Below are 25,760 nucleotides of genomic sequence, written 5' to 3'. Positions count from 1 at the left end.
TAAACCATACCGGTCATCTATCTTGACTGCGGTGGTTACAAGACTATATTTGTCCAAAGTCATAAACTGTATTCTACAAGGAATGAATTGTATTGTTACATAAATTATACTCTACTGAAACACAAAACAATTGTCTGTATACAGTAATGAACACCTTATAATAAAAATGCATATATAGAGGCAGGAGGATTACTTGAGCCCAGAAGTTTGAGTTCAGCCTGGACAACACAGCAAGACCCTGTCTCTAAAAAAATAAAACTCAAAATACATACATACAAAATATAAATACATTATTTTTAATAATTTCTTTTTTCCCAGAACTTACACTGAATTTATTTAAATTAAATAAGTATGTGATGTGACTTTACTGTAGCATACAAAAAGGGAGCTATTGCCTAATACTGGTTAGAACCAAAAAACGTGTCAAGCAGGAGTCAGCAGAAATCAGCAATCTAAGACTTAGATTCTAGGTAACTGATTTTAGACAGAGTGCCCACAAAAGGTGGTGCTTCTGTGTGATCTTCTAAAGAATAACTACCTTAACTTACTCAATTAAAAGAACTGTAGATCTACAGTTTATAGGATAAACCATCCTGAACACTGGTGGGAGGACTGGGGGTACTGCTAAAGGTAGAACAAGGAAAAGGATGGTCTTTCATGTTCTACTTTCAAATCTGCTAAAATACTACATTTCAGGTATAACCAGAGATCAGTGCCACAACTTCCTGTTTTGTTAGAGGAAAACAAGTAACTGAAGCTGAGAATGTTCCAGTCCTTGGAAATGTTTGATTAGGATTCTCGCAATACCAGTCTATTCTGAACAAAGAGCTACCAAGTAGAAAGGTTACCTTTCCGGAAACATATGCAAGTCTTCACTCTATACTTATTTTTAAGGTAGAACTCACAAAACTAACTCTAATTCTAACCCAGAACATAATTCATTGGTTCAAGAATTTTAAAATAGGGTCTCTATAAAACAACAAAGTAGCTATTCTACTCTATTACTCAGAAATCAAAACCAATCCCCCCTTTTCATTTTTTAGAGATCATAAAAGGCACACAAAAAAATTAATGAAACAAAATAAATGGTCATTACAGAAAAATTAGAAAATATAGTAAGCGACAAAGATAAAAATGAAGAACACAATTCCACCACTCTGGGATTACTACTATTATTTTCTTCCAGCCTTTTTTTCTACATATATAATTTTTAAAGTTTTCAAATTTGATGTTAGACTATATAGTTTGAATTCTCCCCTTCTCACTTAACATTATATCATGAAAATATCTGTATAAGTCAAGGTTCCACCAAAGAAACAGAAGCAGCAGATATAGTCAGTCCTCGCTATCCATGGGTTCCATATCCCAAATCAAAATATTCCCAAAAAATATTGATCAAAATATTTGCTGCAGATCAAAAATACTCCCAAAAAAAGGCCAGGCATGGTGGCTCACACCTGTAATCCCAGCACTTTAGGAGGCTGAGGCGAGTGAATCACTTGAGTTCAGGAGTTCGACCCCAGCCTGGGCAACATAGTAAGACCCTATCTCTACAAAAAATACAAAAATCAGCTGGGCAAGGTGGTGCACGCCTGTAGTCCCAGCTACTTGGGAGGCTGAGGTGGGAGGATCGCTTGAGCTCAGAAGGCAGAGGCTAGAGTGAAACAAGATCAAGTCACTGCAAACAGAGCAAGACGCAGTATCAAAAAATATAAAATAAAATTCAAAAAAAGGATTGTTTGTCTGTGCTGAACATGTACAAACTTCTTGTCATTATTCCCTAAATAATACAGTGTAACAAGTATTTACATAGCATTTACATTATATTAGGGATTGTAAGTAATCTAGAGATGATTTAAAGTATACGGGAGAATGTGCATAGGTTATACACAAATATTATACTGTTTTATGTAAGAGACCTAACCATCCATGAATTTTGGTATCCATGAGGGACCTGGAACCAATCCCCTGCAGATACCAAGGGATAAATGTATTTATTAAGAGAGTTACTGCAAGAAATTGGCTTACATGATTGTGGGGGCTGGCTAGGCCAGTCTGAAATCCACATAGCAGGCCAATGTGGAACTCTCCAGAAACTGAGTGCAGCTGCTGTCCATCGGAGAAATTTCTTCTACGTCAGGGGAGCTCTGCTGTGTTCTTCAGGCTTTCAGCTGATAGATCAGGCCCACTCAGATCACCTAGGACAATCACCCTTACTTAAAGTCAACCAATTATTAACTTGCATCACATCCACAAAATACCGTGACAGCAATGCCAAGATGAGTGTTTGACTGAATAACCAGGACTGTAACTTAGCCAAACTGACAAATGAAACTGACCATCACAATAACCGTGTCAGTAATCTTTAAAAGCATTTTATAAATGTATTTATCCATTCCCTTACTATAGAAATTCAGCATTCTTCCAAAATTTTGCTAATATAAGTAATGTTGGAATAAATAGAACTGAAGTGAACAATGCTATAGACTGAATGTTTGTGTCCCAAAATTCCTATGCTAAATCTTAATCCCAAGATATTGGGATTAGTACTTCGCGAGGTGATTACCTCGCCTTCATGACTGGAATTAGTGCCCTCATAAAAGACTTGAGAGCATTCTCTCACCTCTTTCAGCATTTGAGGACACAGTGAGGTAACTATGAATCAGAAAGTGGGCTCTCACCAGACACTGAATCGGCCAGTCTTGACCTTAGACTTCTAGTCTCTAGAACTGTGAGCAATAAATTTCTGTAGTCTATAAGCCACCCGGGCTATATTATTTTGTTATAGCAGCATAAGTGGACTATGACAAACAACTTTGTATATTCAATCTTCATTCTCACATCTGATTATTTTACAGAAAGACTACTAGTAAGGAGGGGCTACATATAGAACTCTAGAAAACCTCATAGGATCCCCTTGAGTCTTTGGCTGAATACAAAACTGCACACGTGTAAAGTGCAACTCCATGAGACAAGTAGGGAACTGGGTAACTGATGGACAATCCCTGGAGCTGGGAGATGTTCAAGCCTCAACCAGCCAGAATGGAAAGACCTCACTAAACAGCTGGAGCACTCAGAAGCCCCAAAAAGGCATGTCTTAGAAGACTAAGCTAGCTTTAAAATAAAAGTACCCTAGACACAGCTTAACAAAACTGAAAAACAAGGCCAGACACATTGGTGCACACTTATAATCCCAGCACTTTGGTAAGCCAAGGTGGGAAGATCATTTGGGACCAGAAGTTCCAGATCAGCTTGGGTAACATTAAGACTCCATCTCTACAATCAATTGATCAATCAATACAAATAAAAACCAAGCTTCAAAAAGATCATTCTGATCAGCAAATAAATTAATTGCCTGCAAGAACAAAACTCAACACTCAACAGAAGAAACCAAAACCCAGAGACTCGACAGCATAACATTTGTTAATGTCTAGCATCCAATCAAAAATTATCAGACATTTGAAAGAAAAAGAAAATGTGACCCAAAATCAGGAGAAAACTCAATCCATAGAAATAAACCAAGAAATCACAGAGATAATGGAATTAGCAGATAAAGACTTTAAACTATTGTAAGTATACTGAAGGATTTAAAGGAAAACCAAGGTAGGAATCGAAGCCATAAAAAACAATCAAAGGGAACCAGCAGGGCTGAAAAATAAACTATCTGAAATTAAGAAGTTACTAGATGAGTTTAACTAAAGATTGGACACTAAAGGAGAAAAGACAGTAAAGTTGAAGGCAGGTCAACAGAAAATATTCCAAAGGAAGGACAAAGAGAAAACAGACCTCCTAAGTGTGTGTGTGTGTGTGTATGTGTGTTGGGGTTGAGGGGTGGGCACAAAAGTCCCCAAATAGTATAAACACAACGAAAATCATGCCTGAGTAAATCTTAAACTGCTCAAACTAATGATAATAACTTAAAAGCAGCTGATATAACAAAAGAATGGGGATATTTCACATACAGGGGAACAAAGAATGTCTACTCACTTCTCATCAGAAACAGTGCAAGCTAGAAGACAATGGAATTACAGTCTTTAAAATGTTTAAAGAAAACCAAAAACAAAAAAAAGTGTCAACTGCAATTCTATATCCAGCAAAAATATCCTCAGACATGCAAGATGAAATAAAGGCATTTTCAGACAAAAAAGCTGAAAGAATTCACTATCAGCAGATTTATATTACAAAAAATATTTTTAAAAGATCTGCAAGGAAATATCAGATGTCTGCCTTCCACCCTATATTTCCCACTTCCAATCTCTAAATCTTTATTTCACCCCTTCTCATCCAGAGCTCCATATTCAAGAACTGCTCCCCTTCTCCATCAATTTGGTTCCACCATCAAACAATTGTTTTCTCTGAACTTCATTAGTTAGCCCGGCCTTTAAGACTCTGCAATCTTGCCCCCTCCTGTCTTTACAAAACTTATTTTCTCTTACTCCATATTTTATAAGCCATTCCAAGTTGTTCACTTTGCTTCACTAACTAGAAAAAAAAAATTCAAAAACTCCCCCACAGCCTAGGCAATACAGCAAGAAAATCTTTTAAAAATTTAGCCAGGTATAATGGCAGACATCTCTACAAAAAATTATAAAATTAACCAGATGTGGTGGTGCATGCCTACGGTCCCAGCTACTCAGGAGGCTGAGGCGAGAGGATTGCTGGAGTCCAAGAGTTCAATTCATATATTGCGCTATGATCACACCACTGCACTCCAGCCTGGGCAACAGAGTAAGATCCGGTTTCTATTTAAAAATGTGCATGCACACACACAATCTCCCCCAAAACAGGTCAGAAAGAGAGCACAGGAGTAAGAAAAACAGAAGAGAACTCAAGGTGGCAGGGATTCGGGGGGACACAGGTGACCCATCCTATCAAAGAGGGAAGAGAGTGAATTTTCCAAAAAACAAAGCAGGCCAAGAGGCTCATGGCTGTCTTGCAGACACTGCTACAACTCCCACACAAGAAGGGATCAGCTCCTCTCACTCAGACTGCAAGGAAGGACTGTATAACTAAGTTTAGAGCACCCACGAAACATAACTCCTAAAAAGTGAGTACAAGTACAGCATGAGGCTTGATTCAGGGAAACCTTATGTCACATTCAAGCTCTACTGCTCATTAGCTGCTTGACTATCGGCTCATTTAAAATTCACAACAGCTCTATAAGACAGGTACTATTATTATCACCGACATTTTACAGAGGAGAAAACTGAGACACAGAAAGATTATACTGCTTGCTCAAGGTAATACATTCAGGAAGCAGCATAGCCAGGATGTGAATCCAGTCACCTAAAACAGACTGCCATTTCAGGTGTCCATTATACCTCAGGCACTATGAGCACATCCTGGCAGTGCTCCTGCAGAGAGAAAAACACAAACAATAGAGCTGATGAGGCTAAGCCTCTAAACACAGATAAAGTTAGGTCTTTGTGAGAGGAGTCAAGGCTCTAATTTTGGCTCTGTATCTCAAATGGTTGTATGACTACTGACCTTATCTAATGAGGGAACTGACCTTAAGCCAACTGACCTCCCATCCTACGTAACTGAAAGACTGTAATGCAGCAGTTTGCAAATATGAAGAGCTAAATAAATACTGACATCAAGAATTGATGTGTTACAAAGAATGAATTATGGACAAACACAAACACCAGATGTCAAGCAAGAAAGAAGGAAGCTGAAAAGTAGAAATTCCCACCTGGGAAGAGCTAGTGGTTCCCTAGGGACTTCAGCAGCACCAGCAACTGCTCCTGGAGCTTCTGCCTCCTGTGAGCCATGGGCCATTTCCTTCACAGGGTCCTGTGGGCCTGGAGGCTGCACTTTCTCTACTTCCTGACGCCCACCCAATTCTGTGGTGGAGTCAATCTCTATTTCCTGGACTGGAACTGGGACTGGCTCCTTCTCAGCTGCAGCGGATGACACAGTCTTGGCCTCTTCTTCTTCCTTTCTTCTGATTTTCTCTTCAAGTTCCTGCCTTCTCTTCTCATCATCCTGACGGGCCATGTGGTCAAAGGTTTTGAATACCTAAAATCAAACAGCAACCCAGCAATCAGTTCATCTGCCCAATACTGTACCGCATATCTTGTAGAAATGTGGTAAAATCTGTTAAGGAGAGAACTAAAAGTCATAAACTGACAAGTTTTCCCACTTGAAAAATGGAAATGCACTGCCACTTCACCAAAAGCTGACAGGTAAACAGTGTTTAACAGGAGGATTCCAAAATCAACAAAATCAAAAACTTACAAACCAAGGCTAACAATATTTACAAACCTAAAATATGCACAGTTAGATGATCTTTGTTGTCATTATTTTTACAGACCCCAGTTTTGTTCACAATGCAAAGAATACACGGTCCTGGTACAACTGTGGGTTATAAAGGATCCAAAATTCAGACTCACAAATGAAACATGAAAATATGGCTGAACTTCAATTCTCCAAATGCAACCAGGTTTACTGGACTGCTGCTATTTTTCACCACACTGCATGGACATTCAATTCAACAAACATCTACTATGTGCCTACAGTGTGCAAGAAACACACAAACAAACAAAAAAAAACATGAAAATGATTTCTGCTGCCTCCTAAGAACTCAAAATTCTGGTGTGTAAATAAGTTCTTAACATTTTCTGGGACACAGTCACACCCATGAAGGTGCTGGGACCTCTCTACCAAAAAAGTACAGTGAAGACATACCCACACATGAAAACTCTGATACAAGAGGGGGCGTGACAGAGCCCTTAATTCCCTGTCAGAGTATGGGTGGGAATCAGCATATCTGGCAAAAGAAATCTAGGGAGACTTCTTGGAACAAGGAGGATTCCAGTTAGACCTTGAATGAGAGGCACATCTTCCATAGGGAACCATTGGAGGAAACGCCATAGCTCCAAGAACAGGCTTGTCAAGGAATGGCAAAAACTCTTGCAACAACTGGAGGGAGGAAAGGCTGAGAGAGCAACCTGGGACATGGGTGGGAGTCAGATTCTAAAGGGCTAGAATGTGGACAGGTATTAAATAACAATGTTGTGTGCACTGCACAGGCAGTCAAAAGGGTGCTAACAGACTGTGTCAAATGATTCTACAAACATTCTCAAAACCCTCACAAAAATCCTGTGAAGAAGACAGCATCAACATTTCAAAAATGAGAAAAAATAGGGCTTGGAAAGGTTAAGTAACTTGCCCCAGCTCCTGCTGGCAAAAGAAGTAAAAAATTACGCAGCACGCACCACACAGTGCAAGGAGATGATGATGTACGCAGAGGGGAAAAAAAAAAATCAATAAAATCCTAAAAGGTTAAAAACTGGAAACAACACCAGAACCACTTTTACTTCTGCAGATAACCTGAAGCCCTGACTACATTCTAACATTCATGTTTCTACCGCTTTGAGTCCACTGCTGTCAGAGTTGCTCATCCTCCTGATACTCCAGCTCATCTTAACTCCACAAAAGCAAAGCAACAAGAACTCTCTCTCCTAACACCTGAGACTTCTAACACAGAATCCCCAGACTTGATAGTCCTCACCATGCCACTGCCTCTGCTCACTCAGTACATCCAGCCTTCTCTGACCTACCCATTCACACCACCAGGAAGTGCTACCACTGCCAACCTCCCAACCATCACGTGTTCTCAGTATTCATTCTAGAGTCACAGAACATGGAGCTGGAAGAGAACTCCAATCTGTGACCTCCAATCAATCTTCTCAGCTGACAAGAGGTGAAGTGACTCTCCCAAGATTTCCCAACAATTTATGTGAGGAACAGGATGTAGCTAGCTTTCCTGATTCTAGTTTTAAGGACTTCTACAAAGGAGCACTTCTCAAAGTGGACTCCAAAAAAAAAAAAAAAAAACAGCATTATCGATTACAATGAATGGCTTGTCAGTCTAAACTATTTTTGTCTTAAAACATACTAATGTAATATAAAGTGGAATGCAATTTTCACATACATCATTCCTACTGAGGTTCTTCAAGCTGTGTATTCAGGCTATGCAAACTCTTAGGAGGAAACGTATGAGCTGCCTAACTCTACACCAACACTGCACTCCCCAAAATATTAAGGGAACACTTTGAAGTTCCACAATGATGCAGCCCAGCACTCCCATCCAAATTCTTCTCTGCCTATATTCAGCAGAGACACCAAGCATCCCACTTCTGGTCGGGGTAGAGGGGCAGACCACAGGAAGCAGTTTTATGCCATCAAGTTAGGGACAGAAAAAAAAAAAAAAATCCTAAGGGGCAGATGAGTAGGAGTGGGGAGGTCAGGAGATCACCTACTACCACACAGAAATAATGTTATGCTGGTACCAAGTCACTTAGTCTCATTCAGTGTTGTCCTACCCCACAACAAAATCCTTGTCAATACTGAAATCACCTTTACAAGCCTCCTGCCAAATGAGGTTTTGTGGATAAAAGAACAGGTTCCGGCCGGGCATGGTGGCTCATGTCTGTAATCTCAGCACTTTGGGAGGCCGAGGTGGGTGATCACCTGAGGTCAGGAGTTCAAGACCAGCCTGGCCAATGTAGTGAAATCCCATCTCTACTACCGAAAATACAAAAATTAGCCGGGCATAGTGGCGCATGCCTGTAATCCCAGCTACTCGGGAGGCTGAGGCAGGAGAATCACTTGAACCCGGGAGGTGGAGGTGCAGTGAGCCAAGATTGCGCCACAGCACTCCAGCCTGGGCAACAGAATAAGACTCCATCTCACACACACACACAAAAAAGAACAGGTTCCCAGGATTCACCCTCATCTACTCAACCAAAATATCCAGGAATATGTGTTTTTAAAAGTTCCTTGGCCAGGTGCAGCGGCTCACACCTGTAATCCCAGCACTTTGGGAGGCTGAGGCAGGCACATCACGAGGTCAGGAGTTTGAGACCAGCCTGGCCAACATGGTGAAACCACATCTCTACTAAAAATACAAAAATTAGCCGAGCGTGGTGGTGCATGCCTGCAATCCCAGCTACTCAAGAGGCTGAGGCAGGAGAATTGCTTGAACCCAGGAGGTGGAGGTTGCGGTGAGCCAAGATCATGCCACTGCACTCCAGCCTGGGTGACAGTGAGACTCTGTCTCCGGGGAAAAAAAAAAAGTTCCTTAAGCGATGCTGATGGTTGAGAACCACTTCCAGAAAACATGACACCTCTCTTAACCATTTGCTGAAGACTGTCCTCTTGGGTTTCTGTGAAACTTACTGCTCTCCACCAAGATTATTCCCCAAGATCTGTTCTTCACCTTTGGCTCTTCTCTCTCCCTCAAACCACTCCAGTTGCTCTAGCTCCCAAAAGATCTAGTCCAGTAATTCCAATAGCCTATGGGCAGGGACTCCTACCAGGAACTTCAAGTTCAACCTCTCTAAAACTGAACTTTTTCCCCTAAACCCAGGTGACAGTTCAGTTAATGCATTATCACTATTCCAGTCACCCAAGTTTAAACCTTGGATCATCACTGACCCATCCCTCCCCTTCCTCCATCCCTGCTCCCCATGTCCACTACTTCATTAGACTGGTCACCAAACCCTAACCTATGGAAGTGTCTTATAAGAGGTGTTACCAGGTAAATGAGTTACCAGGTAAATGAGTGCACTACCTCTGTCAGTTCATCTGCGAAACAAAGATCAACCTCTCAGGTTATGTTAAGGGTTAAGTAAGACAACAACTCCAGAATATAAAACATCTGACACTATACATATTAGTATATACTCCTTTCTCCTCCACACCTTTCTGCAAACTACAATCATCCTGGACAAAAGTGTTCTCATGCTACTATGGAATGGTTAAATAATAGAACAGGAAGATTTGGAATTCACAAAATGAAATTTTTAGTTCCAGCTCTACGGTGAACGGCTGTGTGTTCTCGGTCAAATCACTTAACCTTGCTGAATTGGTATGTAAACTTGAAACTTATCTATTTCACAGAGACACTGAAGATCAAATGGCAAGACTTCATTAACCTGCCGTAAGGTCCTGCTAAAGGCCACCTCCAACAGCTCTCTGATCACTAAGATGGCACTTATGCCACTGACAAGGATGAGGAATAGCCTTAAGTTCTGAAATTGAACCCTAATGGAACCCCATTCTTCATTTGGCCCTATTACCCTGGTAGTTACCAAGACAGTCAAAGCTTTGGCTTCTACTGAGGAAAGTAACATCCGATCAACCTGCAGCATGCATTAAGATTTCAGGAGGAAACATCTGAAGCATTTTATAAATTGTAACATCTAGAGAACTGGGGGAGGTATCGTCAGCATTTCTGTCTTCTTGGGTTTCTACAAACAGGCTGAACGCTTGGCTGAATAGTTTCTTTCAATCTCATCAGAAGTCCCATCTCTCTTATAAAACCTTCTTCACTTCTCAACCATCATTTCTATCTCCTTTCTTTACAATGGGCTCCATCAAATAATTGCCCTTACAAAGTCTTCTATTACTTTCTGGGTTTTCTCTCTTTAACTGTAAGTGTCACAAACAGAGAGAAACCACTACTTAAACACCCCTATCACCCGTACCTAAGAGTGTAAACTACATTCAGCAAACGGTTGCTTAGTACATTCAAAAGTGCCCAGTCAACTTTACTGAATGAGTACTGACAGCGCTTCCAACATACAATAAACTTAACCTGGAAGGTACAGAATTAAGTTCAAATGAAATTTTAATAATCACTACAATGACAGTCTTTGACCTGGGAAATCACATTTCAAACAAGCGGCCACACCCATTGATTCACACAATGCCTCCGTCATCACCGCCAGCTCAAGTCTTTGGTAGTTCTGGGGCATGCACGTTTCTGTTGCTGTAAATGTCCTTCCTTCTGTCTGGCCTGCATGGATTTCACTCCCTGACTAGCAGCTCCCAGCACCGTGAGGGGTACGCGCTGCCGGGTGCTGAGGAGGGCTCTTAACAGTCGGCTTACTACTTCTGAAACCTCAGGACGTCCGGAGCGAACCCCGGCTGCTCCCTCAGCGGAATAAACTGACATCCAATCCGCGCTTCAAATTACTGAAGCCATTCTCGAAAGCTCAACCCCAGGACACCAGGAAAAGGAGGAAACAGGCTGGGAGAGCTTGGAGGAGCGGGCGCCAAGAGTCAAGGCAGGCCGGGGGCGGCGGCTCCCCAGACCGCAGGCCCGCCCGCCTCACCTGCAGCACCAGGGCCTGCGCGGCCCCGGGTGGGAAGCCCATGCGGTCCGACGGGTGGCGCAGCAAGCGATAGAAGTCTGTCTTGCGGTACAGGAAGCCAAAGAGAACGCGGAGGAAATCCTGGACGTTGCCCACGTGCTGCAGGATGCCCAGAAGGGCCTGGTCATACAGCTCGGCCGCCCCGGGCTCCATGTCGCCTCCCGCCCTAGGTACGCTTCACACACAGAGCGCCGCCTCAGACCTGCCGACTGGCCACTTCCGGCGTCCGCAGCCAACGGCTCCGCCGGACGGCGTGGCTGCAGAACTTCCGGTCCGTGCTTGTTCGGCCCCTGAGACCCCGGGCTGTTTTCCCCGGGCCCGGCTGCCCCACTGGCTTTGCCCTGAGGTGGTCTTTGACAAAAGAGCCCGATAAAGTCAGCATTGAGGTTCCTACGCGGAAGGAGGCCCGTGGCTGCTGTTGCGCTGCGGTCGCTTGGCCGCCATGTTTGAAGAGGGCGAAAAAAATTATGGGGCGTGCAGTGTCACGTGACTGCTCGGATTTTTGTCACATTGTCTGTGGAGCCTTTCGTATTTCTGTGTTCAATTCCCGCCTGGGTATTCGGAACCTGTGGTTAAAGCTGGGGCTGCGGTAAGCTTTTTGTTAGTGAGCCAGATACGGGAAAATGCATATATGTGGGATCTATGGGTTTCTTATTAATAACAGAGCTGTGAGTTAAACTCAGGGCGTTGCATCAGAAGAAAGTCAAGACGACGAAGAAAAGAGTGAGTGCGTTCACGTATATTAAGTGGAAAGAGCTAGATTCAGAATAGGGAATCCGTATGCCATCGTTGTGAAATATGCACGTGTGTGTGTATAGTATGTATATGCATATATACGTCATGTATGTATATGTTAGTGTCTGTCAAAGTGGTTCAAAAGCATTTTGAGGAAGTGGACTTTAAACATTTTGACAAAGCATTAGAGTAAGATTAGGTTGGATACAAAGCTGGCTGGTGTTGTACAAGATGATAAAACCATAGGTTATCATTTATAGTGGATATAAATGATTTGCACCTCTTCTAGAATAAAACATGCAGGTTAACACGTCTTCATAGTGTCTACACTTTAATGAATTGTAAGTAAAATCAAACTCAGGTAAATTGCCCTAGAACAGTGATTCTGAAACTCTTGATTTAGGAACCATTGATGCTCTTAAAATTTGTTGAACACTCCAAAGAACATTTGTTGATATGGGTTATACTTATCAATATTTACCACATTAGAAATTAAAACTTAGAAAATGTTTAAATATCCATTTTTAAATGACGATAAAACACATTACATGTTAACATACTTTTATGCAAAAAATAATGTTCTTCAAAGCAATAAAAGCTCAGCGAGAGGAGTAACATAGTTTTACATTTTTGCAAATCTCTTTAATGAGCTTACTAGAAGACAGCAAGATTCCCCCGGCAAGGTAGCTCACGCTTGTAATCCCAGAACTTTGGGAGGCTGAGGCGGGAGAATCACGAGGTCAGGAGTTCGAGACCAGCCTGGACAACACAGTAAAACCCTGTCTCTACTAAAAATACAAAAATTAGCGGGGCGTGGTGGCACGCATCTATACTCCCAGCTACTCAGGAGACTGAGGCTGGAGAATCGCTTGAACCTGGGAGGTGGAGGTTGCAGTGAGCCTAGATCATGCCACTGCCATCCAGCCTGGGCAACAGAGTGAGACTGTCTCAAAAAAAAAAAAGAAAAAAAGAAACTAAACTATGATTTAATGAAACAAAATACCTCAGCTAAAAATAAGAATAAAGAATAAACAGAATAAAGGAGGTCGAAGTTGGGGATGTCAAATATTGCCCTCTGTAAATCTAAAGGATTTCTGCATTTTATTAATAAATATTTTATAATTAAAATGTAATGTTTTTTTTTTTTGTTTTTTTTTTTTTTTTTTGAGACGGAGTCTCACTGTGTCTCCCAGGCTGGAGTGCAGTGGCGCGATCTCGGCTCACTGCAAGCTCCGCCCCCCGGGTTCACGCCATTCTCCCGCCTCAGCCTCCCAAGTAGCTGGGACTACAGGCGCCCGCTACCGCGCCCGGCTAGTTTTTTGTATTTTTAGTAGAGACGGGGTTTCACCATGTTAGCCAGGATAGTCTCGATCTCCTGACCTTGTGATCCACCCGCCTCGGCCTCCCAAAGTGCTGGGATTACAGGCTTGAGCCACCGCGCCCGGCCAAAATGTAATGTTTTAAGAAGATTCATTATACACTATAATAAAAAGATGTGGGGGAGCAGACACTTGTAGACACTGCTGGTGGAAGTGTAAGAATATACAGACATTTTTTAAGGCAGTTTGGCAAAATCTCGCTTTATCAGTCAGGATCTTGGTAGGAAACAGATGGCCCTCCCAAGCTGGGTAGTTTGAAGGGGGCTTTTAAAAGGGACTATTTACAAAGATAGGGGCAAGGTTTTTGAAACCTCACATGAGATAGAATGGGACCATGGGACTAGTAACAGCAGAGAGCTGTTCCCACCCCTGGGCCTGGAGGGCCTGGAAGAAAGTGGCTTATAAAATCAAGATGAATAGTTGCTAGTGGAGAAGCCCACCTGACCTCTAACTCCTTGCCCTCTGACTTTCTGCTGGTAGTGACTAATGGTCACATCCATTTTGAAGCCAGAAGTTAAGATGAACGGGCTAACCCTCTTCATCTGGATCAGCCTTCCAGGGAAGAAAGTAGGTTGGAAGAAGGTGGAGAGCAGATCAGAAAAGGCAAGAAAAAGAAATCCAGTACACTATTGAAAATCAAAATGTACATAGATATTGGCCAAGCAATTTCACTACTAGAAATTTACCAGCTGGGCGCGGTGACTGACGCCTGTTATCCCACCACTTTTGGGAGGCCAAGGCGGGCAGATCACTTAAGGTTGGGAGTTCGAGACCAGCCTGACCAACATGGAGAAACCCCATCTCTACTAAAAATACAAAACTAGCCAGGCATGGTGGCACATGCCTGTAATCCCAGCTACTCAGGAGGCTGAGGCAGGAGAATCACTTGAACCCAGGAAGCAGAGGTTGCGGTGAGCTGAGATCATGCCATTGCACTCCAGCCTGGGCAACAATAGCGAAACTCCATCTCAAAAAAAAAAAAAAGAGAAATTTACCTTATAACTATATTCAAGCGACTGTATGGATTTATTTATAGGAGGACATTCATTACAACATTATTTATAATTGTGAAAAGCTAGAGTTAAACGCCCAACCATAGGTGGCTGAATAAATAGTGATCCATAGTTTTTATTCACACACAACATGTATTTACTGAGAATCCGTGGGTATGAATTTATGAAGTGAATACAACACATTGCAGAATGGAATATATGGCAGCAACAGGCCCCAAGTAAGTCCAAAACCCAGCAGAGAAAAACCTGTATTTAGTCCTAAAGCTGGAGAATAATCTCCTTTGACTCCATGTTCTAAATCCTGGGCACACTGGTTTGGGGATTGGGCCCCCAAGGCCTCAGGCAGCCAGGTCCCCATGGCTTTCTCTTGGTTTGGAGTCTCATGACTGCAGCTCTCCCAGGCTGGGGTTACACAAGGGTAGCTCTAGAGTTTTGGGCTCTACTAGGTGCTGCCCTGGTGGGAACTCTCTGTAACAGCTCTGACCACACATTCCTGCTACGCATTGCCTTAGTAGGGACTCTCTGTGGTGGCTCTTCCCCTGCAATAAGTTTCTTCCTGGGCCTCAAGCTGTTTGATATATCTTTTGAAAACTAAGTGGAAGCTGCCATGACCCCACCACCCATGCACTCATCCCTGCAGAGTTAGCACCATGTAGACATTGCCAAGGCTTACTGCTTGTGCCCTCCAAAACAGCAATCCAAACCAACCTGGTCCCACATGAGCTGTGCCTGGGGCAGCTGAGGAATGCTGCACTGGAATGCAGGGAGCAGGGTTCCAAGGCAGCTCTGGGCAGTGAGCCTATGGACGTTACCCCAGGCCTGTCCTCCAGAATCATTCTGCCCTCCTAGAGCTCTGGACCTGTGATGGGAGGGGCAGCCTCGAAAATCTCTGAAATAGCTTTGAGGTCATTCTCCCATTGCCTTGGTGAATAGCATCTGGCTCCCTTCCATTCACGCTAATCTCTTCAGCAAGCAGTCTCTGGGCCACGCTCTGAGTTCAGTCTCCTAAATGTACCTTTTTATATTTTACATGGCTAGGCTATAAATTTTCCAAATCTTTCACTCTGCTTCTTTTTAAATTATAAATTCTGTCTTTAAGTCATTCCTTTGTTCTTGTATCTCACTATATGTGATTAAAAATGGCCATATAGCAGCCTGAATGCTTAACTGCTTAGGTATTTCTTCCACCAGATATCCTAGTTTGTCATTCAAATTCCACTTTCCATAAAGCCGTCAGGCATGGACACAGTTCCACCATTACTACTTTATAACAAAGATGCCCTTTATTCAAGTTTCCAATACCTTGTTTCTCATTTCTGTCTGAGACCTCATCAGAATGGCCTCCACCAATATTAAATATAATGTTGGTAGATATATTGCCAGTAAAGGCCATTTACTGTTAATGTTGGTAGAGATATAGACAGTAAAGGCCATTTACTGTTAATGTTGGTAGAGATGTAGACAGTAAAGGCCATTTACTGTCCACATCAGAGACTGTGTCCATATCTCTATCAACAATCGTGACCACTGAAGTAATCTTTAAGAAGATTCTGACTTTCCCTATATCTCTTCTCTTCTGAGACTTCACCCTTAATTCTCCATTTATGGCAATACAGGCTCTTTCTAGCATGCTCCTCAAAATTCTTCCAGTCTCTACCCATTATCCAGTTCCAAAGCTACTTTTATGTTTTCAGATATTTGTTATAGCAATAGACCCACTTCTCAGTGCCAATTTTCTATCTTAGTCCGTTTACTGTTGCCATAACAATACCACAGACCAGGTAATCTATAAATAACAGGCCTTTATTTAGCTCATGGTTCTGGAGGCTGGAAAGTTCAGGAACTTGATGCCAGCATCTGTTGAGGGCCTTCTTGTTTAGTCATCCCTTGGCAGAAAGCAAAAGGCAGAAGGGGCAAGTGAGTACACAAGATAGATGCACCAGGGGCCAGCGTCACTTTATAACAACCCACTTTTATGGTAACTAACTCACTGTAGTAATAACATTAATTCATTAATGAGGGCTCTACCCGCATGATCCAATCATCTTTTATTAGGCCCTACCTCCCAACATTGTTTCATTAGGGCTTACATTTCCAGCACATGAATTTGGGAGACACATTTCAACCATAGCAAGCATGTTAACTAAAGAAAAGACATTTAAAAAATGAAATCATTTAGTAGTGAAAATATGATGTATTCGATGAAAAATACACCAGATGAGATGTACCACAGATTAGAAATACAGCCGGGAGCAGTGGCCCACACCTGTAATCCAAGCACTTTGGGAGGCCAAGGCGGGAGGATCATTTGAGGTCAGGAGTTAAAGACCAGCATGACCAACATGGTGAAACCCTGTGTCTACTAAAAATACAAAAATTAGCCATGCATGGTGGCACACCCCTGTAGTACCAGCTACTTGGGAGGCCGAAGTAGGAGAGTCACTTGAACCTGGGAGGCAGAGGTTGCAGTGAGCTGAGATCGTGCCATTGCACTCCAACCTCGGCAACAAGAGTGAAACTCCATCTCAAAAAAAATAAAAAGAAAAAAAAAGACAAAAAGAAATAAATAGATAAAGTATTATTGAACTTGAAAAAATAGCAACAGAAACCACCTAAATTGAAAAAGAGATAAAAAGGACTCAAAAAAAAAAAAAAAAAAAGCGCATCAGTGAGTTGTGGGACAACTTCATCTTGTCTAATTTACATGTAGCTGAGTTCCTAAAGGCTGGGGTGGGGAACAGAAAAAATGTTTGAAGAATCAATGGCTGAACTTTTTCCAAATTAATTAAAACTAAAAACCCATGAGCCAAGATGCTCAGTGAACCCCCAATAATAAGAAACATAAATAAAACTACACCGAGGAATATAATAGTCAAATTGCTTAAAAGCACTGATAAAGATAAATCTTAAAAGTAGCCAGAGAAAAAAGATAAATTATGTACAAAGGATTATATAAGAATAACAGCAGACCTCTCAAACCAATGTGAGTCAAAAGATAGTGTAGAAACATCTGTAAAATGTTTAAAGAAAATGTCAACCTAGAATTCTGCCCTGAGCAAAAATATATTACCAAAATGAATGAAAAATAGACTTTCTCAGACATACGAAAGTTGAAATAAGTCATCACTAGTAGACCTGAACTACAAAAAAAACAAGTTAAATGTCTTTCAGTGAGAAGGAAAATTACATTAGATGAAAATTCTGATCTACACAATGAAATACAGAGCACTGGAAAATTTTTTTAAGTGAGCAAATATGAAATACCATTTTTATTAATTTGAAAATCTCTTTAAAATATACTTGACTGCTTAAAGCAAAAGAATTAATAACATGACATCCTAAGGTTTATAATGTATAGAAGTAACACAAAGGCCAAGAGGGATTGAGTGAAAGGATACAGTTGTAAGATTCGTATACTGCATGTGAAGTTATATAATTTATTTGAAGGTAGACTGTGGTAAGTTAGAGATTATCTATAAACTGTAAAGAAAGCTCTAAAAATAAAAATTAAAAAAACAGAGTGGTCACATAAGGCAACAAAGGAGATAAAGTGGAATCATACAAACCACTCAATAAATTCAAAAGCAGGCAGAAAAAGCAGAACAATAACCCAATTACAGATTTAAAGCCATATTGATAATCACAGCCTACTCAGAAAAGCTCTTTTGGGGTCAAAAGGAAAAGGCACTCTCACCCTCCACATCAGAGACTGGACTGTGGAGATGGTGGCCCAGAAGACAAACAAGGGGCTGGAGCACCTTGTGAAAGCAAAGAAACACCTGAAAACTTTTTTTTTTTAATGGAAGCCAGACTATGACAGTGCTGCTTCTGAATATGGAAAATATATTTAAAATAACAATAACATTAAATGTAAATAAACCTTTCAATTAGAAGAGATTGATTGACTAAAAAAGCAAGACCCAACTGTATGCTGCTTAAATGAAACTCACTTTAAATGTAAAGTGAAATACATTAAAACTAGGTTGGGCACAGTGGTTCACACCTGTAATCCTAGCACTTTGGGAGGCCAAGGTGAGAGGATTATTCGAGGCCAGCAGTCCAAAACCAGTCTGGGCAAAATAGCAAGACCCTGTCTTCAAGAAAAAAAAAAAAAACCTAAGTGGCAAAAGGTATACTATGTTTAAACCAATAAAAATAGAATGTTAACTATAAGTGACAGAATGTATATTTTGAAAGGCTAAAAAGACTGTGTACATACACACACAGTGGTTATCTCTGGGTTACAGATATAAGTAATTTTTGTTTTTTGTTTTCTTAACTGTACTTTTCTTTGTCTTACAATTATTCTATCATAAGTTTATGGGGATTTGAGGAGTGTTTGTTTGTTTGTTTGTTTGTTTGTTTGTTTTTAAATAGAGATGATGTCTCACAATGTTGCCCAGGCTGATCTCGAACTCCTGGACTCAAGCAACCCTCTCACCTTGGCCTCCCAAAGTACCAGGATTACAGGTATGAGCCACTGTGCCCAGCCTGTTGTGTTTATTATCAGAAAAATAAATTTTTTTGAGATGGAGTCTTACTCTGTCGCCCAGGCTGGAGTGCAGTGGGGCAATCTCAGCTCACTGCAACCTCTACCTCCTGGGTTCATGCCATTCTCCTGCCTCAGCCTCCCAAGTAGCTGGGACTACAGGGTGCCCGCCACCATGTCTGGCTCATTTTTTTGCATTTTTAGTAGAGACGGGGTTTCGCCATGTTAGCCAAGATGGTCTTGATCTCCTGACCTTGTGATCCACCTGCCTCGGCCTCCCAAAGTGCTAGGATTACAGGCATAAGCCACCACACCTGGCCAGAAAAATAAATGGTTTTAAAACAAAAGAATATTTGCTGAGAATACACTAAGCTGTCACTGCTATGTAATCATTGCTCTTCAGAGTAATGAGAGCAAAAGAGCCCTCTGTTTATTTCAGTCATTTATTTAATGGATATTTATTATGTGCCTGTGTGCCAGGTGCTAGGTGCTGGAAACACAATGGTAAGCAAAAAGATAAAGTCATTGCCTCCTATAGCTTACAGTTTAGAAGAGGAATCAGACATGGGGGAGCCGTGTAACCCCACCAGTGAATTTTTGTCTTCAAACTGTGATGGGGACTAGGAGGGAGTAGGATATGGTATAGCGGGAGCACATAACAGGGACCTGACCAAGATGGGTAACAGGGCAGTATCCCAGAAGTCACTTCTGATCTGAGATCCAAAGGAAGAGGGATGGGATTGAGCAAACCAGGACCATCTAAATCCTTCTTGGAGATTTTTCTGGCTATAATTGACAAGAAAGAACTCTCTTCTCTGGGATGAGAGAATCCTTATCATCTGCTACATGGAGGAAGCCCATTTTTTACTTGAGAGAAGGAAACCAACCCATAAAGAGAAGCAAAAAACTACTGGGCTTTCTAAAAGACTTTTTTAGAGTAGTTACAGGTTCACTGCAAAATTGAGAAGAAGGTACAGAGATATCCCATATACTCACTCCTGCCTCCGCACATGCATAGCCTCTCTCATTCTCAGCATTCCCCATCAGAATGTACAAAATGGTACATTTGTTACAACTAATGGTACATTTGCTACAATATCACCCAGAATCCTTAGTTTACATTAGGGCTTACTCTGGTGTTGTACATTCTATGGGTTTGGACAGATGTACAATGATATGCCTCCATGATTATAATATCATATAGAGTAGTTTCCCTGCCCTAAAAATCTTTTGTGCTCTGCTGATTGAACTCCCCTAATCCCAAACCATAGCGACTACTGATCATTTTATTGTCTTTATAGCTTTGTCTTTTACAGAATGTCATATAGTTGGAATCAGACAGATGTAGACTTTTTAGATTAGCTTTTTTCACTTAGTAGTATATGTTTGAAGTTCCTCCGTGTCTTTTCTTTGTCTTTCTTTCTGTCTGTCTTTCTTTCCTTTTTTTTTTTTTTTTCCAAGATGGAGTTTCGCTCTTGTTGCCTAGGCTGGAGTGTGATAGCATGATCTTGGCTCACTACAACCTCTGCCTCCTGGGTTCAAGCAACTCTCCTGCCTCAGTCATCCAAGTAGCTGGGAATACAGGCACCTGCCACCACACCCAGTGAATTTTTGTATTTTTAGTAGAGACAGGATTTCACCATATTGGCCAGGCTGTTCTCAAACTCCTGACCTTGTGATCTGCCCACCTCGGCCTCCCAAAGTGCTAGGATTACAGACGTGAGCCACCGCGCCTAGCCCCCCATGTCTTTTCATAGCTTAATAGCTCATTTCTTTTTAATGCTGAATAATATTCCATTGTGTGGATTAACCCATTCACCTACTGAAGGACATCTTGGTTACTTCCAAGTTTTGACAATTATGAATAAAGCTGCCATAAACATCCATGTGTTGGTTTTTGTGTAGACATAAGTTTTCAACTCCATTGGGTACATACCAAGAAATGTGATTGCTGGATCATATGGTAAGATATATTTAGTTTTAGAAGAAACTGCAGAACTGTCTTCCAAAATGGCTGTACCATTTTGCATTCCTATCAGGAATGAAGGAGAGTTGCTGCTTCTCCACATCCCTCCCAGCATTTGGTGTTGTCAGTGTTCCAGATTTTGGATGTTCTAATAGATGTGTAGTAGTGTCTCGTTATTGTTTTAATTATCATTTCCCTGATGATATATGACATGTAGCATCTTTTCATATGCTTGTTTGCCATCTGTACATCTTCTTTGGTAAGGCTAAGTTTTTAACTGAGTTATTTGTTTTCTTATTTTTGTATTGGATAGTCCATTTAGATTTTAAATAAAAGTTCTTTATTGGATAGATCTTTTTCTTTTTTACAATCTGAAGCACTTCACAAATGTGCATGTCATCCTTGTGCACAGACCATGGTAATCTTCTCTGTACCATTGTAATTTTAGTATGTGTGCTGCTGAAGCCAGCACAGATGTGTCTTTCGCTAATATCTTCTCCCAAGAAGTGGCTTGTCTTCTCATCCCTTTAAAATCTTATTTATTTATATATTTTTTGAGACAGAGTCTCGCTTTGTCGCCCAAGCTGGAGTACAGTGGCGCAATTTCGGCTCGCTGCAACCTCCACCTCCTGGTTTCAAATGATTCTTGTGCATCAGCCTCTCAAGTAGCTGGGATTACAGGTGTGCACCACTGCACCCAGCTAATTTTTCTATTTTCAGTAGAGACGGGTTTTCACCATGTTAACCAGGCTGGTCTCAAACTCCTGGCCTCAAGTGATCCACCCGCCTGTGCCTTCCAAAGTGCTAGGATTAAAGGCATGAGCCACCGCACCTGGCCATTGTCTTCTCCTTGTGGACATTGTCTTTTGCAGAGCAGAAGTTTTAAATTTCAATGAAATACACTCATCGTTCTATTACTGCTAAAAAAATTTGTTAATTATAGTTTATCAATTATTTCTTTCATGAATTATGCCTTTGGTGTTGTATCAAGAGGTCGCTACACCCAAGGTCATCTAGGTTTTACCCTGTGTTATCTTTTAGGAGTTTTATAGTTTTGAATTTTACATTGAAGTCTATGATCCATTTTCAGTTAATTTTGTGAAGGGTGCAAAGTCTGTGTCTAGATTTATGTTTTTGCACATGGATGTGCAGTTGTACCTGTATCATTTGTTGAAAAGACTACCTTTTGGCTAGGTGTGGTGGCTCACACCTGTAATCCCAGCACTTTGGGAAGCCAAGGCGGGCAGATCGCCCGAGGTCAGGAGTTTGAGACCAGCCTAGCCAACATGGTGAAACCCCATCTCTACTAAAAATACAAAAATTAGCCAGGCATATTTGCGGGCCTGTAGTCCCAGCTATGCTGAGGCATGAGAATCACTTGAACCCAGAAGGCAAAGGTTCCAGTGAACCAAGATCGTGCCACTGCACTCCAGCCTGGGTGAGAGAGCGAGACTCTGTCTCAAAAAAAGAAAAAAAAGTCTACCTTTGCTTCACTATATTTATTTGGGTCTCTTTCTAGACTCTGTATTCTGTTACAGTGATCTATTTATCTGTTCTTTCACCAGTTCTTTCACTGTCTTCATTACTTTATAGTAAGTCTAGAAGTCAGATAGTGTTAGTCCTCTGACTTTATTTTCCTTCAATATTGTGTTGGGTATTCTGGGTCTTTTGACTCACCATGTAAGCTTAGTTGGCAATGAGATAACTACTCCAGATGCCTGAGACTCCAGGTCTCACTCTCAGCTGATGTCTCTGGTCTTAGGTACATTTAGTTACCCAGAATGATGACTGACTTCTTCCTTACTGCATAGGCAACCTTGGTTATCTGAGATGATGATTGTCTTCCTCAGGAGAGGAGTATGACCTATGAACCCCATTTATAACTCACTTAAAAAATGGTTATGGACAGCCTGGACAACATGGTGAAACCCCATCTCCACTAAAAATACAAAACAATCAGCTGGGTGTGGTGTCGTACGCCTGTAGTCCCACCAGCTACTCAGGAGGCTGAGGTGGGAGGATAGCTTAACCCTGGGAGGCAGAGGTTGCAGTGAGCCAATATTTCACCACTGCACTCCAGCCTAGGTGACAGAGAGACTCTGAAGAAAAAGGAAGGAAGGGAGGGAGGGAGGGAGGGAGGGAAAAGGGTAATAGGGTTTGGCTGTGTCCCTACCCAAATCTCATCTTGAATTTCAGTTCCCATAATCCCCATGTGTTGTGGGAGGGACCAGGTGGAGATCATTGAATCATGAGAGTGGTTTCCCCCATCCTGTTCTGATAATGATTTAGTTCTCAGGAGATCTGCTGGTTTTATAAGGGGCTTCCCCTTTCACTGGGCACTGATTCTTCTCTCCCCTGGTGCCATATGAAGTAGGGCATGTTTGCTTCCCCTTCTGCCATGATTGTAAGTTTCCTGAGGCCTCCCCAGCCTTGTTGAACTATGAGTCAATTAAAACTCTTTCCTTTATAAATTACCCAGTCTTGGATATGTCTTTATTAGCAGCATGAAAACAGACTAATACAATGGGTATAGAGAGGTTTCAAAGAAGCAAAACCTTAGTAAGAATATTTGTGTGATGGGGGAAATTTTTGTATATTTCATGTTTTATATGCTTGTAACATTTAAAAGTATTTGGTCTATTAGTGTAAGAATTGTATAACTCCAATTTAAAATGGTATTTCATATAAGCTTAAGATTTTAAATTGAAATGTTGCTAAATGTATGTGCAGTGTTACAACATCTATAAGAACTTTATATTAATGATATTCCATAAATTTAATTTATTAGGTTTAAAAGAGTTAAGTATATGGGAAGATTTTTTTCTTATGTATAGAGTATTTAGAAAGAAAATGGAGAATATTACCTTTATAAATGCAGTTAAAATATGTTCAATTAATTACATTTGTAACAGGCTAAACATTTTCCAAAGGTTACCTTTAAAGTAGTGATTAAATAGAAAAACAGAGGCTTGTACTATTGACTGAAATTAAGGCTGTTGAGGCAGAACTAATTTGATCAAGGTTTATTTGAAGCCAAATGTGAGAATCCACTTAGGAAACACACTAACAATGTTAGGAATGTTCCAGTCTGTTACAAGGTAGAAGGCTTTTATAGGAAAGTTTAAGAGAAGGGAGGGGACGACTCATACAGGAGTTGTTTCCTCTTTCATTGGAGGGTAAAATACAGAGGTTACAATTATTGGATACCTATTGCAACATACAGGCTAAAATGTCTACATGCAAGACAATCAGTAAAGCTTGATGATTCAGAAATAAATCAGCGTTCTTCCCAGTGTGACAGGGTTACACGTTAATCAGTACATCAACAATTTGAGGAACTCATGGTAAGATTCTTACCTTAGGGACAAGATGTCACCATGGATCACAAGGCCCTTCCAAGGTAGATATATTAGTCTGTTTTCACACTGCTGATGAAGACATACCCTAGACTGGGCAATTTACAAGAGAAAGAGGTTTAATTGGAGTTACAGTTCCATGTGGCTGGGGAAGCCTCACAATCATGGTGGAAGGCAAGGAAGAGCAAGTCACATCCTACATGGATGGGAGCAGGCAAAGAGAGAGAGCTTGTGCAAGGGAACTCCTCTTTTTAAAACCATCAGATCTCGTGAGACTTATTCGATATCACGAGAACAGCACAGGAAGGACCTGCGCCCGTGATTCAATTACCTCCAACCGGGTCCATCCCACAACAGGTGGGAATACGAGATGAGATTTGGGTGGGGACACAGCCAAACCATGTAAGCAGGTTAATTTGGAAGCCCGTTTATTTTTAAAGTAAACTGTGAAATGTGACCGATAGTTCATCAGTATACTGAACTTAAAACTGAAGGAAGAACAAGGCTTTAAAAAATTTCTGACTTTAGTACATCAGGTATCAGGATGGAGGGGGGTATTGTTATCCTTAAGGTACCTCTGGCTGCATCTCTCATCACAGTTAGGTATCTGGAAGTCAAGAACTGAACTGAGTTTTAGGCAGAAGTGAAGTGGAAACACTTAGTAAGCATGTACTATGTCACAAGTACTAGATGCTTTCACATATAATATCTCATTTCATCCTTTAAAAAAAATCTATGGGGAGTCAGGGAAAATTTTCCTAATTTTTTCTTTTTCTTTTTCTTTTTTTCTTTTCTTTTTTTTTTTTTTTTTTTTTTTTAGTCTGGGTCTCACTCTGTGACCCAGGCTGGAGTATAGTAGCACAATCACAGCTCACTGCAGTCTGCAGCCTCCACTTCCGGGATCAAGTGATCCTCCCACCTCACCCTCCCAAGTAGCTGGGACAACAGGTGAGTGCCACTATACCCAGCTAATTTTCTTTTAATGCAGAGATTGTGGTGTCTCTGTGTTTCCCAGGCTGGTTTCAAACTCCTGGGCTCAAGCAGTCTTCCCACCTTAGCCTCCCAAAGTTCTGGGATTGCTGGAGTGAGCCACTGTGCTCAGCCACTAATTTTTTTTTTCTCAGATGGGGTCTTGCTATGTTGCCCAGACTGACCTGCGATTCTTAGGCTCAAGAGATCCTCCCATCTCAGCCTCTCAAGTAGCTGGGACTACAGCATCACTGTGCCCAGCTAAACTATCCCCGTTTTTACAGATAAAGAAACCAAACCCAGGCTGGGTGTGGTGGCTCACACCTGTAATCCCAGCAATTTGGGAGGCTGAGGCAGGCGTATCACCTGAGGTCAGGAGTTCAAGACCAGCCTGGTCAACATGGCAAAACCCTGTCTCTATTAAAAATACAAAAATTAGCCAGGCACGGTGGCAGGTGCCTGTAGTTGCAGCTACTCGAGAGGCTGAGGCAGGAGAATCACTCGAACCTGGGAGGCAGAGGTTGCAGTGAGCCAAGATCACACCAGTGCACTCCAGCCTGGGCAACAGAGTGAGACTCTGTCAAAAAAAAAAAAAAAAAGAAACTAAAGCCAAGGTTAGTCAAATATATTACCCAAAGGGGCCCAACAGAGGAGTGACAAAACCAGCTTGGAAACTCTGCCTCACTGTGAG

At 41.5% G+C, this 25,760-nt stretch overlaps 1 protein-coding gene and 1 non-coding gene across 3 annotated transcripts in view; both read right to left on the bottom strand.

Annotated features, from left to right (window-relative positions):
• Positions 1–11,590, bottom strand: part of NUDCD3 (NudC domain containing 3) — a 108,600-nt gene extending 97,010 nt beyond the window's left edge. For both annotated transcript variants that reach the window (XM_025378700.1, XM_025378699.1), the window contains exons 1-2: positions 11,124–11,590; positions 5,693–6,018 (exon numbers count right to left, since the gene is read on the bottom strand). In XM_025378700.1, the coding sequence (XP_025234485.1) occupies positions 5,693–6,018; positions 11,124–11,315 (518 nt within the window). In that variant the 5' untranslated portion in view covers positions 11,316–11,590. The remainder of the gene's footprint in view (positions 1–5,692; positions 6,019–11,123) is intronic.
• A 9,519-nt stretch (positions 11,591–21,109) lies between these two features.
• LOC112621870 lies at positions 21,110–21,216 on the bottom strand. Its single transcript, XR_003118806.1, has one exon. It is a non-coding gene; the product is annotated as a U6 spliceosomal RNA (small nuclear RNA).
• Between the last annotated feature and the right edge of the window lie 4,544 nt (positions 21,217–25,760).

This window comes from Theropithecus gelada, chromosome 3 (assembly GCF_003255815.1).
Source record: "Theropithecus gelada isolate Dixy chromosome 3, Tgel_1.0, whole genome shotgun sequence".
In the NCBI taxonomy this organism is placed as follows: domain Eukaryota; kingdom Metazoa; phylum Chordata; class Mammalia; order Primates; family Cercopithecidae; genus Theropithecus; species Theropithecus gelada.
The sequence above is the reverse complement of the archived record's forward strand: the minus strand, read 5'-3'. Positions and strand labels throughout refer to the sequence as shown.